The 13,621-nt window shown below is 70.2% G+C and overlaps 2 protein-coding genes and 1 long non-coding RNA gene across 4 annotated transcripts; all 3 read right to left on the bottom strand.

Moving 5' to 3' along the window:
• Nucleotides 1-339: 339 nt before the first annotated feature.
• Nucleotides 340-2,641, bottom strand: LOC136788595 (ATP-dependent RNA helicase glh-2-like). Its single transcript, XM_066987158.1, is given in 3 exon segments — nucleotides 340-737; nucleotides 740-1,526; nucleotides 2,555-2,641. Coding segments are annotated over 3 exon segments (1,272 nt in total).
• On the bottom strand, nucleotides 2,095-13,527 carry LOC136788594 (protein phosphatase 1 regulatory subunit 12C-like). The gene is given in 19 exon segments (XM_066987157.1): nucleotides 2,095-2,914; nucleotides 2,984-3,034; nucleotides 3,168-3,218; nucleotides 3,327-3,431; nucleotides 3,565-3,615; nucleotides 3,867-3,925; nucleotides 5,240-5,354; nucleotides 5,441-5,531; nucleotides 7,628-7,647; nucleotides 7,874-7,932; nucleotides 8,031-8,167; nucleotides 8,287-8,381; nucleotides 8,622-8,696; nucleotides 9,630-9,774; nucleotides 10,806-10,965; nucleotides 11,058-11,176; nucleotides 12,171-12,301; nucleotides 13,158-13,206; nucleotides 13,208-13,527. Coding segments are annotated over 19 exon segments (1,920 nt in total). The 3' UTR covers nucleotides 2,095-2,827.
• LOC136788674 (uncharacterized) lies at nucleotides 6,116-7,012 on the bottom strand. Of its 2 annotated transcripts, none has more exons than XR_010827308.1 (3): nucleotides 6,897-7,012; nucleotides 6,405-6,497; nucleotides 6,116-6,186 (listed from the first exon to the last, which is right to left on the bottom strand). It is a non-coding gene; the product is annotated as an uncharacterized lncRNA (long non-coding RNA). The 2 variants fall into 2 exon arrangements; XR_010827309.1 differs by having other exon boundaries at nucleotides 6,405-6,494.
• Nucleotides 13,528-13,621: the final 94 nt, after the last annotated feature.

Below are 13,621 nucleotides of genomic sequence, written 5' to 3'. Positions count from 1 at the left end.
CCAATGTCTATTTCCCCAAACCCGGGGGGTCCCCAAGGCTTAGTGGGGGGGTCCTGATGTCCCCAAAGCCGGGGGGGGGGGGTCCCGAAGTTTTGGGGTCCTTTGGGGGGGGGGGGGGTCTTCTCCCCAGGGGAAAAGGGGAATCCCTGTGTCCCCAAAGCCTTGGGGGGGGGGGGGGGGGTCCGGTGTCCCCAAATCCGGGGGGGGGGGGGGGGTCCCCAAGCTTTTGGGTCCTTTGGGGGGGGCTTCCCCCCCCAAGGGGAGGGGGCGGGGACGGGATCCCGGTGTCCATGTCCCTAAACCGGGATTCCCCCCCCCCCCCCCCCCCCCCCCCCCCCGTCACCGCTCCGCCCCCCCGCTGGCTCCCCGCCCCCCCCCCCCCCGCTTTCCCCCAGCAGCTCCCGGATCGTGCGGCCCCCCGGCCGAGCCGAAGACGTGATCGAGGCGGCGCTGCCGGTCCCAGACGCGGCGGCCCCGGTAGGAGACGTGCAGGACCCGGTGCTCCGGCACCGCCAGGTCCCCGGGGGCGGCGTCCGACAGCGGCCCCGGGAAGAAGTCGAGCAGCGGCCGCTCCACCACGCCCACGAAGCGGTCCCGGTAGCCCACGGTGGCCGCCGCCGGGTCCAGCTGCGGGTCCCAGCGGAGCCGGTTGAGCACGGCGCCGGCCGGGCGGAGAGGAGGCTTCTTCCCCGCCTCCCGCTCCGGTTCCCGCTCCGGTTTCGGGTCGGGGGCGGTGCAGGGTTCTGGCCCGGGTGCGGGTGGCGGCAGCGGGGACCGAAGCGGCAGCGGCCCTCCAGGAACCAGCGGCACGGGGCGGGACCCGGTTCCGGTCCCGGTTCCGGTTCGAGACCCGGTCCCGGCTCTGGTTTGGTTCCCGGTCCCGGTCCGGGTTCGAGACCCGGTCCCAGCTCCGGTTTGGTTCCCAGTCCCGGTCCCGGTTCGGGTTCGAGACCTGGTCCCAGCTCCGGTTTGGTTCCCGCTCCTGGTCCCGGTCCCGGTCCCGGTCCGGGTTCGAAACCCGGTCCCGGCCCCGGTTTGGTTCCCGGTCCCGTCCCGGTCCGGGTTCGGGACCCGGTCCCAGCTCCGGTTTGGTTCCCGGTCCCGGTTCGGGTTCGAGACCCGGTCCCAGCTCCGGTTTGGTTCCCGCTCCTGGTCCCGGTCCCGGTCCCGGTCCGGGTTCGAGACCCGGTCCCAGCTCCGGTTTGGTTCCCGGTCCCGGTCCCGGTTCGGGTTCGAGACCTGGTCCCAGCTCCGGTTTGGTTCCCGCTCCTGGTCCCGGTCCCGGTCCCGGTCCGGGTTCGAAACCCGGTCCCGGCCCCGGTTTGGTTCCCGGTCCCGTCCCGGTCCGGGTTCGGGACCCGGTCCCAGCTCCGGTTTGGTTCCCGGTCCCGGTTCGGGTTCGAGACCCGGTCCCAGCTCCGGTTTGGTTCCCGCTCCTGGTCCCGGTCCCGGTCCCGGTCCGGGTTCGAAACCCGGTCCCGGCCCCGGTTTGGTTCCCGGTCCCGGTCCGGGTCCCAGCCCCGATCCTAGTTCCGTTCCCGGTTCGGGTTCAAGCCCCGGTCCCAGCCCCGGTTTGGGTCCCGGTCCCAGTTCGGGCCCCGGTTCGGGTTCAAGCCCCGGTCCCGGTTCAGGCCCCGGTCCGGGTCCCGGTCCCGGCTCCATGGCTCCGGGAGCGGCAGTGGGCGTGGCCAGGGGGAAGTGGGCGTGGCCGGGCAAAGGGCAGGGCGGGGTGAGGAGGGGGCGTGGCCGCGCCGGGGGCGTGGCGAGGGCAAAGAGCGGGGTGAGGGCAGTGGGCGTGGCCTGATTCGAGTGGGCGTGGCCTGAGCCCAATGCACGCGACCAGAGCCAATGGCAGTGGGCGTAGCCGGAGCCCCCGGCATGTGGGCGTGGCCAGAGCCATGGTGGGCGTGGTCAGGGCGTTGTGGGCGTGGCCAGAGCCCAGTGGGCGTGGCCACCGCCGCACAGCACAGCCGCCTCCTGCCCGCCCCGCCTCTCCGCGTGCCCATATATGGGCATTCATTAGCATCCCCCGATGATGCCGATGCCCATATATGGTCCCGCGCCCCTCCCCCGGCACACAGCACGCTCCCACAATGCACCGGGGCCCGGCTTTATTTATTTTTCTCCTTTTTCACATTTTTCTGTCTTTTTTTTTTTGCAAAAATACTCGTTTTTTTTTTTTGGGGGGAGGGGTCCGGACCCCTCCCCTCGGGTGGCGGGGGGGCGGGGCGTTGGCGATGGGCGGGGCCTGGGGGAGAGCAGCAGCACGTGATTGGCATGCTCGGGCCCGGGGGGCGGGGCCAGGCGTGCGGTAGCCCCGCCCACTTTTGGCAGAGGGAGGGGGCGGGGGGGGGGGCGACCTCCGAGGACAGGGGCGGGGCCAGGCGCGCCCCAAGGGGCGTGGCTTCATAAAGGGGCGTGGCTTCATAAAGGGGCGTGGCCACCCACCCAGGAGGCCCCGCCCACCCACACCTGGCCACGCCCCCTCCTTTAGCAGCCCGCCTATACCCATCAAGGGGCGGGGCTATGGCCACGTTGGCTCCGCCCCCAGCACCGTTGGCTCCGCCCCCAGCACCTCTGGCTCCGCCCCCAGCACCTCTGGCTCCGCCCCCAGCACCTCTGGCTCCGCCCCCAGCACCATTGGCCCCGCCCCCAGCACATTTGGCTCCGCCCCTGGGGGGCTCCCATGAGCAGGGTGCGGGGGGGGGGGGGCGGTTGGCAGCTGGGGGAGCCCTGGGGGGGACAAGGGGGCCCGGGGGGGTCCCGGGGGTTCGGGGGGGGTCCCGGGGGTCAGGCCCAGCGTGGGGGGGTTCATTTTGGGGGGGGGTCACTTGGAGAGCTTGCTGATGACGCGGATCAGCGCCGCGTTCTCGTCCTTCAGCCGCTGGTTGTCGGCCCGCAGGTCCTGCAGCGCCTGGGGGGGCCCGGGGGGTCAGCACATCCCCCCCCCCCCCAAAATACCCCCCCCTTGAACCCCCCTCACCTTCAGCTCCTCCTCCAGCTCCGCCGCCTTCCGCTCCAGCGCCCGGCGCTCCTGGGGGGGGGGGGGGGGGGGGGGGGTAAAAATGGGGATGGGGGGGCACAGGGGGGGGGTGAGGGGGGGCACGGGACCCCCCCCACATGGGACATCCCCCCCGATGGGGACAACCCCCCCCCCCCATACTCACAAATCGCTCCAGCTCAAGCAGCGCCGGCCGCTCGGCGATCCTCTCCTGCCGCTGTAAGGGAAGGGGGAGAAAGAAAAAAATTGGGGGGGTCAGGTTAAAGGGGGAGGGGTCAGGGTGCTTGGGGGGGGCCCCCCCGTGCCCCCACCCCCCCCAGCCCACCTGGGTGACCCGCTCGAGCTCCAGCTTGATCTGGGTGAGCTTCAGCTCCGTCTCCTGCAGCTGCTCCTTGAGCCGCTCGTTCTCCAGCCACAGATCGTCGTAGAGCTGGGGGGGGGTGTTTTGGGGGGGGGGGCACGTGGGGGGTCCCCATCAATGCCACGCAACTTTGGAGGGGGGGGGTCCCTTATTTCCCCCCCCCACCCTGTAAAATTCCCCCTCCCCATGGATTAGCGCTCACCTGCCGGTAGTCGAAGGTGGGTGGCTGGGGCGGGGGGGGGCCGTTGGGGGGCTGCAAGGGGGGGGGGGGGAAATGAGGGGGGGGGGCGAGGGGGGGGGCTCGGTCGCCCCAAAATTCCCCCCTCCTCCCCAGTTGTCCCCCCCCCGGTACCTCTCCTCGTCGCTCCCGGGCTCGTCGCTCTCCTCCCCCTGGGGATAATTTGGGGGGGTCATTGGGGGGGGGGGTCATTGGTGGGGGGTCATTGTGGGGGGGCAAGGGGGGGGTCTGAGCGTGCCCCCCCAAAAATCCCCCCCCCAGCTCACCTCAGGCCCCCGCCGCCCTTTCCGTCGCTGGCGGCCCCGCAGCTCGGCCTCGGGCTCCTCTGGGGGGGGCAACGTCAGGACCCCCCCCCAAAATCCCCTAATTTCCCTCCCCCCCCCCCCCCAAAATGGGGGGGTGGGGGATGAGGGGGGGGGCACCCACCTTTCTTCACCTGCGGGGTAGGGGGGGGGCGGGAGGCGGGGACGGCGGGAGGGGTCCTGGGAGGGGAGGAGGGGGTTGGGGGGGGGTAGAGACACCCCTAAGAGACCCCCCCCAGCCCCATAACCCCACAACAGCCCCCCCAGCCCCCCCTCAGACCCCATAACAGCCCCCCCAGCCCCATAACCCCCATAAGGGACCCCCCAACCCCATAACAACTCCCCCGCCCCATAAAAGACCCCCCAAGCCCCCCAGTCCCCATAAGAGCCCCCCAAGACCCCATAAGAGCCCCCCCAGACCCCCCCAGACCCTATAACAGCCCCCCCAACCCCATAACAGCCCCCCCACCATATAATAGACCCCCCCGAGCCCCCCATCAGACCCCAAACAAGCCCCCCAGCCCCCCCCCCGACCCCATAACCCCTGTAATAGACCCCCCCCAACCCCATAACCGCCCCCCCAGCCCCCCCTCAGACCCTGTAACAGCCCCCCAGCCCCATAACAACCCCCAGACCCCCCAGGCCCCATAAGAGCCCCCCAGCCCCATAACCACCCCCCCCCAGGACCTCTTAGACCCCATAACAGCCCCCCCTGCCCCCCCAGCCCCCCAGAGACCCCATAACCCCCATAAAAGACCCCCCAACCCCATAACAACCCCCCCAGCCCCATAGAAGACCCCCCAAGCCCCCCAGCCCCCATAAGAGCCCTCCCCAGACCCCCCAGCCCCTATAACAGCGTCCCCGGCCCCATAACAGCCCCCCTAGCCCCCCCAGACCCCATAACCGCCCCCCCAAGCCCCCTTAGACCCTATAACAGCCCCCCCAGCCCCAAAACAGCCCCCCCAGCCCCATAACCGCCCCCCAGCCCCCCTCAGACCCCATAACAGCCCCCCCAGCCCCAAAACAGCCCCCCAGCCCCATAACAACCCCCCCCCAGACCCCCCCTGTCAGACCCCATAACAGCCCCCCAACCCCATAACCCCCCCCAAGCCCCCCCCCAGCCCCCAGAAGAGCCCCCCCAGAACCCCCCCCCCAACCCCATAACCGCCCCCCCAGCCCCATAACTGCCCCCAGCCCCCCCGACCCCATAACCGTCCCCCCCCAACCCCATAACCGCCCCCAGCCCCATAACAGCCCCCCAGCCCCCATAACCATCCCCCCCAACCCCATAACCCCCCCCCCCCCCCCCAGCCGCCCCCCAGGCCCCCCCCCCCCACCGTGCTCCCGGGGGCCGCCCCCCTGGTCCCGCCTCTCGCTCTCTCTGATTGGCTCCCGCTCCCCGCCGCGGCCAATCGCCTTCTCCGCCTCCTTCAGCTCCGTCAGCGTCACGCCCTGGGGGGGGGGGGAGGAGGAGTTTTTTTTTTGGGGGGGGGTATTTCCGTGCCCCCCCCCCCCCCAAAAAAATCGCCCCCCCTCACCTGCGTCGACCTCCGGGACTGCCGCATGAGGCGGGAGCGGGCCTTGCGCTGCGACTCCGATTCCTCGTCCCGCACCGGGGCCTGGTAGGACCTTTTTTTTTTTGGGGGGGGGGCACCCACTGAGTGCCCCCCACTCAAAACCCTCCCCCCGCCCCCCCCCAGCTCCCCCCGGTTGTGGTTTTACCTGCGGGGCCGGGGGTCCGCGGCGGGGGGACGTCTGGCTTCACTTGGAGGGCTCCGTCGGGGGGCTGGGGGGAAGGGTCATGGCCCCCACCCCCAACCCTTGGAACCCCCCTCAGGACCCCCTACCCAGAGACCCCCTCCTCACCCAAAGACCCCCCCCCCCCAAATGGACTTAAGTGGGGGGGCAGCGTTGGAGGCCTCCATTGGGGGGGCTGGGGAGGGGGGGAGCATCATGGCCCCCCCAGGATCCCCCCACACTCTGAGACCCCTCCCCGCCTTGAGACCCCCCCACCCCCCACCCCAGACAGCCCCCCACCCAAAGCCCCCCCCCCAAATGGACTCCCATGGGGGGAGGATTGGAGGCCTCCATCGGGGGAGGTGAGGGAAGAGTCATGCCCCCCCCCCCCACCCCCAGGACGCCCCCCCCCCACCCCGTGACCCACCCCCCCTTCACCCAAAGACCCCCCCCCCCCAAAAAAAAATGGACTCACGTGGGGGGGCGGCGTCGGGGAGGGTCCGGCGCGAGGGGGTGGGGGGACGCGAGCCAGGCGGGGCTCCTTGCTCTGCGGGGGGGGCAGCGGGGGTTGGGGGGGGCCCCGCGTCCGGGGGGGCCCCCCATGTGTGGGGGAGGGACCCCTTTCCCGCTGCCCCCCCCCTTTTTTTTGGGGGGGGGACACGCACTGCCTCAGGTGCCCCCCATAGGAGCTCCGAGCCGGGGAGGAAAGGGTTAAATCAGGCCCCGCCCCCCGCCCCCCCGGGAGAAGTGGGCGGAGCCTCCTACCAGGTCACCTGCCGGGCTCCCTTCCTCCTGATTGGCCAGCCCTGGGCCAATGGGGGCGCGGCTCCGGTCCTGCAGCAGCTCCCAGAAGTCCTGCTGCTGGGGGCGGGGCCAGGGGAAAGGGGCGGGGCCAGGGGAAAGGGGCGGGGCCAGGGAAAGGGGGCGGGGCCAAGAAAGGGGGAGGAGCAAAGGTGAGAGCCTAGTAAAGGGGCGGAGCCGAGGAGAAAGTGGGCGGGGCCAGGGAAAGGAGGCGGGGCCGGGGGCAGGCCCTGGGGGGAGACGGGGGCGTGGCTTGGGGGAGCAGGGGGCGGGGCCTGGGGAGAAGGGGCGGGGCCTGGGGAGAAGGGGGCGGGGCCTGGGGAACAGGGGGCGGGGCCAAGGCACAAAGCCCGGTGGGGGGGGGCTGGGCAGAGCCTGGGGGGAGGGGGCGTGGCCTCGGGAGAAGGTGGGCGGGGCCTGGGGGTGGGCGGGGCCTGGGGAGGGGGCGTGGCTCACCTGGGGGGGGGGGGCGTCGAGGCGGGGGGAGGAGGCGGAGCGCCGCACGGAGCCGGCGGGGGGGCGGCGGGGGTGGGGGGGCAGCGCCCCCAAACTGCCCGTCCTGCACAGGGGGGCCCTGGGGGGAGAGCAAAAAGGGGGGGGGTGAGGGGGGGGGCCCCCAGGGTCCCCCCCCGGAATTTGGGGTGGGGGGGCTGGACCCCCCCCCCATGGACCCCCAAAATTAGGGTGGGGGGGCTGGGACACCCCCCCCCCCAAAGTTAGGGTGAGGACCCCCCCACCCTGGTGATGGACCCCCCCCAAAAGAGACGCTGGTGCTTGGGGGGGGGCATTACCCTCATGGGGGGGCAATACACTTATGGGGGGGTCTTTACCTTTGGGGGGGGGCAATACCTTTACAGTCAGGGGAATACTCTTGGGGGGGGGGGGGCATTACCTTTATGGGGGGGTCATTAGTCTTATGGGGGGGCAATACCCTTATGGGGGTCATTATCTTTATGGGGGGGGTCATTACCCTTATGGGGGGGCATTATCTTTATGGGGGGGTCATTACCCCTATGGGGGGGGCAATACCCATTAAGGGGGGGGCAATACCCTTATGGGGGGGCATTATCTTTATGGGGGGGGCACTGACTTTGGGGGGGTCATTACCCTTATTGGGGGAGTCATTATCTTTTGGGGGGGGCATTACCTTTTGGGGGGGTCATTGCCTTTTTGGGGGGGGGCAATACCCTTGGGGGGGGGCAATACCCTGCGGGGGGGCAATACCCTTATGGGAGGGTTGTTACCTTTTGGGGGGGGGGGGGCAATACCTTTATGGGGGTCGTTACCTTTATGGGGGTCATTACCCTTATAGGGGGATCGTTACCCTTATGGGGGGGTCATTGCCTTTATGGGGGGTCATTGTCTTTATGGGGGGGGTCATTGCCTTTATGGGGGGTCATTACTTTTTTTTGGGGGGGGGGTCCTTACCTTTAGGGGGGGCCAACGAGGACCCCATTGGGGGTGCTCCGCTCGGGCAGCTCCAGCGGGGGACCTGCATGGAACCGAGTATTATTTTTGGGGGGGACACGATGAAGAGCCACACCTTCCCCCCCACTATAAAATAAAAAGCCGGGGGGGTCCCGGCCTCACCCAGCTGGGGCGGGGGGCGCCCCCTCGTCACCGCTGTCCTCGTCCCCCCGGGGGCGAGGGCGCCCAGCGCCGGCCGCTCCTTGGACTGATCCTGCACCGACATCTTCTCCCGGCTGCTCATGCGGCACACCGAGCTCCTGGGGGGGGGCAAAATAATTCGGGGGGGGTCCCCAAATAATTCGGGGGGTCCCAAATAATTCGGGGGGTCCCAAATAATTCGGGGGGGGGGTCCCGGGGGGCGGGGGGAGGCGCTCACCGGCGGTGTTTGCTGCTCCAGGTCGGCGCCGGCGCTCCCTCGGGGTCCGGGGTTATCGGGGCTGGGGGGGCGCCGGGGTCCTTCTGGGTGCGGAGCTGGGGGGGGGGGCAGGGTGATGTGAGCCCCCCCCAACGTGTTGTGAGCCCCCCAGTGTGTTGGGACCCCCCCAATGTGTTGGAACCCCCCCCAACGTGCTGCGAGGCCCCCATGTGTCGTGAGCCCCCCCCCCATCCCCAGGAGGGGTCTCTGGGGGATACGGGGAGCTGGGGGGTCCTGGAGGGGTTTGGGGGGGTTGGGGGGCGGGGGGGGGGCTTTTTTTCGGGGGGGGCACTCACGTGGTGCTGCCGCCGCTGCAGCTCCTCCAGCAGGGGAAGGGTCTCCTCGTCCGCCAGGTCGCAGGGACGTTGGCCCTGGGGGGGGGCGTTGTGCTGAGACCCCCCCCAAATTCCCTGAGAGTCCCCACAGCCCCCTGAAGCCCCCCTAGGGGATGCCCCAGAGCCCCCAGACCCCTTCAGGACCCCCAAGAACCCCCCCAAAACCCCTGAGACCCCCAGGGGCATCCGCAGAGCCCCCAACCCCTTCAGGACCCCCAAAAATCCCTCTGGGACCCCCCGGGCATCCCCAGAACCCCCAGACCCCTTCAGGACCCCCTGGGACCCCCCAAAACCCCTCTGGGACCCCCATGGGCACCCCCAGCCCCCAACAAAATCCCCCCAGTCCCCTTCAGGACCCCCAGGACCTCCCCCAACTCCCCTCTGAGACCCCCAGGGGCATCCCCAGAGCCCCCAGACCCCTTTGGGACCCCCAGGACCCCCCAAAACCTCTCTGAGACCCCCAGGGGCATCCCCAGAGCCCCCAGACCCCTTCAGGACCCCCCAACCCCCCTCTGAGACCCCCAGGGGCATCTCCAGAGCCCCCAGACCCTTTCAGGACCCCCCAGGACCCCCCAAAACCCCTCTGAGACCCCCAGGGGCATCCCCAGAGCCCCCAGACCCCAACAAAATCCCCCCAGCCCCATTCAGGACCCCCAGAACCTCCCCCAACCCCCTCCAGGCCCCCCTTGGCCCCCCCCCTAAGGAGCCCCAGAGCCCCCAGACCCCTTCAGGACCCCCAAGACCCCCCCAAACCCCTCTGGGACCCCCATGGGCACCCCCAGCCCTCAACAAAATCCCCCCAGCCCCCTTCAGGACCCCCAGGACCTCCCCCAACCCCCTCCGGGACCCTCAGGGGGTACACCCAGACCCCGCCAAGCCCCCAGCCCCCCCCAAAGCCCCCAGCCCCCTCCCAAAGCCCCCCAGCCCCCTCCCAAAGCCCCCCAGCCCCCCCCAAGCCCCCCCCCTCACCACGTTGTTTCGGGGGGCCATGTCGCAGAGGTGCTCGGCCAGCAGCCTGCAGGCCTCCTCCACCCCCCAGTGGGCGGCCGCGTGCAGCGGGGTCCACCCGTCCTTGTCCCGCACGTCGGGGTCGTACCCGGCCTGCAGCAGCAGCCTGGGGGACAAGGGGGTCCTGGGGGGGGCCACACTGAAAGACCCCCCCCCAACCCTCTGGATTCCCCCAGAGCCCCCGGGTTCCCCCAGAGCCCCCAGATCCCCCAGAGCCCCCTGGATCCCCCCAGAGCCCCCCGGATGCCCCCTGCAGCAGCAGCCTGGGGGACAAGGGGGGGTCCTGGGGGGGGGGGGGGCACACTGAACGACCCCCCCCCCCATCCCCCTGGATTCCCCAGAGCCCCCCAGAGCCCCCCGGGTTCCCCCCACGGGATCTTTGGGGTATTTGGGACTCCCAAGCCCCATCCTAACACCCCCACCCCATCTTTAACCCCCCAGGACCCCCCAACCCCCCTCCTTAACCCCCCAAACCCCTCCTTAACCCCCCAGGCCCCCCTAAACCCCCTCCTTAACCCCCCCAGGCCCCCCCAAACCCCTTCCTTAACCCCCAAACCCCCTCCTTAACCCCCCCAGGCCCCCCCAAACCCCCTCCTTAACCCCCAAACCCCCTCCTTAACCCCCCTGGACCCCCCAAACCCCTCCTTAACCCCCAAACCCCCTCCTTAACCCCCCCCCCCAGGCCCCCCCCAACCCCCCTCCTTAACCCCCCCAGGACCCCTCAAACCCCCTCCTTAACCCCCAAACCCCTTCCTTAACACCCCCAGACCCCCCAAACCCCTTCCTTAACCCCCCCAGGCCCCTCCAAACCTCCTCCTTAACCCCCAGGCCCCCCCAAACCCCCTCCTTAACCCCCAAACCCCCTCCTTAACCCCCCTGGCCCCCCCAAACCCCCTCCTTATCCCCCCAGGCCCCCCCAAACCCCCTCCTTAACCCCCAAACCCCCTCCTTAACCCCCAAGCCCCCTCCTTAACCCCCCAGGCCCCCCCCAAACCCTCTCCTTAACCCCCAAACCCCCCTCCTGAACCCCCAGGCCCCCCCAACCCCCTACTTAATCCCCCCAGGCCCCCCAACCCCCCTCCTTAACCCCCCAGGCCCCCCCCAAAACCCCCTCCCCGCCCCCCAACCCCCCAGCACCTCATGACCTCGATGTAGCCCTTGGCGGCCGCCACGTGCAGGGCGCTGGCGCCGGTGGCCGGGTGCCGGGCGTCGCGGATCTCGCCGGCGTCCAGCCAGCGCCGCGTGTCCCGCAGCATCCGCTCCTCCTCCGCCCGCTTGGCCGCCGCCACGTCCACTCCTGGGGGGTTATTATTTTTTGGGGGGGGGTGATAGGGTGTGGCAGGGGGCGGGGCTTAAAGGGGCGTGGCCTCCCAGCCCATCCCCGCCCACCTTGGCGCGCCACCTCCGCCCGCAGCAGCGCCTCCAGCCCCTCGTCCTCGGCCACCTCCAGGGGCAGCTCGCCGTCGCTCGTCACTGCCGCCACGTCGGCCCCGTGCTCCAGCAGGTACCTGGGGGCAATGGGTCAGGGGGTCAAGGGTCAGGGGGTCAAGGGTCAGGGGGTCAAAGGGTCAGGAGGTGAAAGGGCCAGGGGGCCAAAGGATCGGGGGGCCAAAGGATCAGGAGGTCAAAGGGTCAAGGGGTCAAATGTTGGGGGTCAAAGCTCAGGGGGTCAAAGGGCCAGGGGGTCAAAGGGTCAGGGGGTCAAAGGGTCAGGGGGTGAAAGGGCCAGGGGTGAAAGGGTCAGGGGGTCAAAGGGCCAGGGGGTCAAAGGGCCAGGGGGTCAAAGGGCCAGGGGGTCAAAGGGTCAGGGGTCAAAGGGCCAGGGGGTCAAAGGGCCAGGGGGTCAAAGGGCCAGGGGGTCAAAGGGTCGGGAGGTCAAAGGGTCAGGGGGTCAAAGGGTCAGGGGGTCAAAGGGTCAGGGGGTCAAAGGGTCAGGGGGTCAAAGGGTTGGGAAGTCAAAGGGTCAGGGGGTCAAAGGGTCAGGAGGTCAAAGGGTCAGGAGGGTCAAAGGGTCAGGGGGTCAAAGGGTTGGGAAGTCAAAGGGTAAGGGGGTCAAAGGGTCAGGAGGCCAAAGGTCAGGGGGTCAAAGGGTCGGGAGGTCAAGGGTCACGGGGTCAAAGGGTCAGGGGGTCAAAGGGTCAGGGGGTCAAAGGGTTGGGAGGTCAAAGGGTCAGGGGGTCAAAGGCTCGGGAGGTCAAAGGGTCAGGGGGTCAAAGGGTTGGGAAGTCAAAGGGTCAGGGGGTCAAAGGGTCAGGAGGCCAAAGGTCAGGGGGTCAAAGGGTCAGGAGGTCAAAGGTCAGGGGGTCAAAGATCAGGGGGTCAAAGGGTTGGGAAGTCAAAGGGTCAGGAGGCCAAAGGGTTGGGAAGTCAAAGGGTCAGGAGGCCAAAGGGTCAGGGGATCAAAGTGTCAGGGGGTCAAAAGGCCAGGGGCTCAAAGGGTCGGGAGGTCAAAAGGTCAGGGGATCAAAGGTCAGGGGGTCAAAGGTCAGCCCCCCCCCTCACTGGGCGATGTCCCGGTAGCCGCAGGAGGCGGCCACGTGCAGCGGGGTCCAGCCCTCGTTGTCGGCCTGGTTGACGTCGGCGCCGCTCTCCACCAGGAACTGCACCACCTCCATGTTCTCGTCGATGCACGCCTGCCGGGGGGGGGGGCACACACACACATATTATAGGGGACCCCCCCCCAAGCACCCAGGGGTCCCCTTGGGAACGGTCCCCTTGAGCACCCCACAAACCCCCCCCCCGCCCCGGAAGCTCGAAACGTCCCCGGGACCTCAAAACCCCCTTGGGATCTCAAACACCCCCCCCGGGAGATCGAAACCCAGGACCAGCCCACTTCAGGACCCCTCCCCCCAGCACACAGGGACCCCAAAACCCAGGGACCCAAAAACCCAGGGACCCCAAAACCCAAGGACCCCCAAACCCCAGGGGCACTAAAGCCCAGGGACCCCAAAGCCCGGGGACCCCAAAGACCGGGATCCCCAAACCCCACGGACCCCAAAACCCAGGGACCCCAAAGCCCAGGGATCCCCAAAACCCAGGGATCCCCAAAACCCAGGGATCCCCAAAACCCAAGGACCCCAAAACCTGGGGCCCCCCAAAGCCCAGGGACCCTTCCCAAGCCCCTCCCAGCACCCAACGACCCCCTTTGGGACCCCCAACACCCAAGGGCCCCCTCCCAGACCCCCAAACCCAAGGACCCCCCCCTTGATCCCCCTGGGGACCCCCAGCGCCCAGGAGATCCCTCAGGAGCCCCCAGGGCCCCTCCCCCCACCGCTGGCTGCAGGCCCCGGGGCCCTCCCCAGCCCCACCCACCCCCAAAGCCCCGCCCACCCCGAAGCCACGCCCCTTAACTCGAAGCCCCGCCCACCCACGGAAAGCCCCGCCCACCGCTCTCCCTAACCCCGCCTACCCTCCGCAGCTTTCCCTTATAGGGAGCAGGCCCCGCCCACCCTCGCCAGGCCCCGCCCACCTCCCCCTGGCCCCGCCCACCTGGTGCAGCGCGCTGATGCCGTCGGCGTTGGCCCCGCCCAGCAGCGCGCTCCCCCGCCCGCACCATGGCGCGCGCCTCCGCCAGGTCGGCGCCTGCGCAGACGGCGCGGAACTCGGCCGCGCGCTCGAAGCGGACGGCGCGGGGCCGCGCCTCGCCGGGGGGGGCGGGGGAGCGGCGGGGAGGGGCGGCGGGGGCGGCGGGGGAGCGGCGGCCGCCGCCGCCTCCCAGCGCCGCAGCTGCTCCCGACGCCGCTCCCGAGCCGCCGCCGCCGCCGCCGCCATCGCCCCCCGCCGCCGCCGCCGCCGCCGCCGGGGCCCCGCCCGGCTGCCGTAGGGGGGCGGTGCCGGAAGCGCGGGGGCGGGGCGCCATGGCAACGGCGCGCGGGGCAGGGTGGGAAAAAGGGGCGGGGCTTCGCGTGGCCACGCCCCCTTGTAACATCTCCCCGGGCAGCGGGGCAGGGTGG

The sequence above is a fragment of the Anser cygnoides genome, chromosome W, assembly GCF_040182565.1.
Source record: "Anser cygnoides isolate HZ-2024a breed goose chromosome W, Taihu_goose_T2T_genome, whole genome shotgun sequence".
NCBI lineage: Eukaryota > Metazoa > Chordata > Aves > Anseriformes > Anatidae > Anser > Anser cygnoides.
This window is presented reverse-complemented; position numbering and strand designations above follow the sequence as displayed.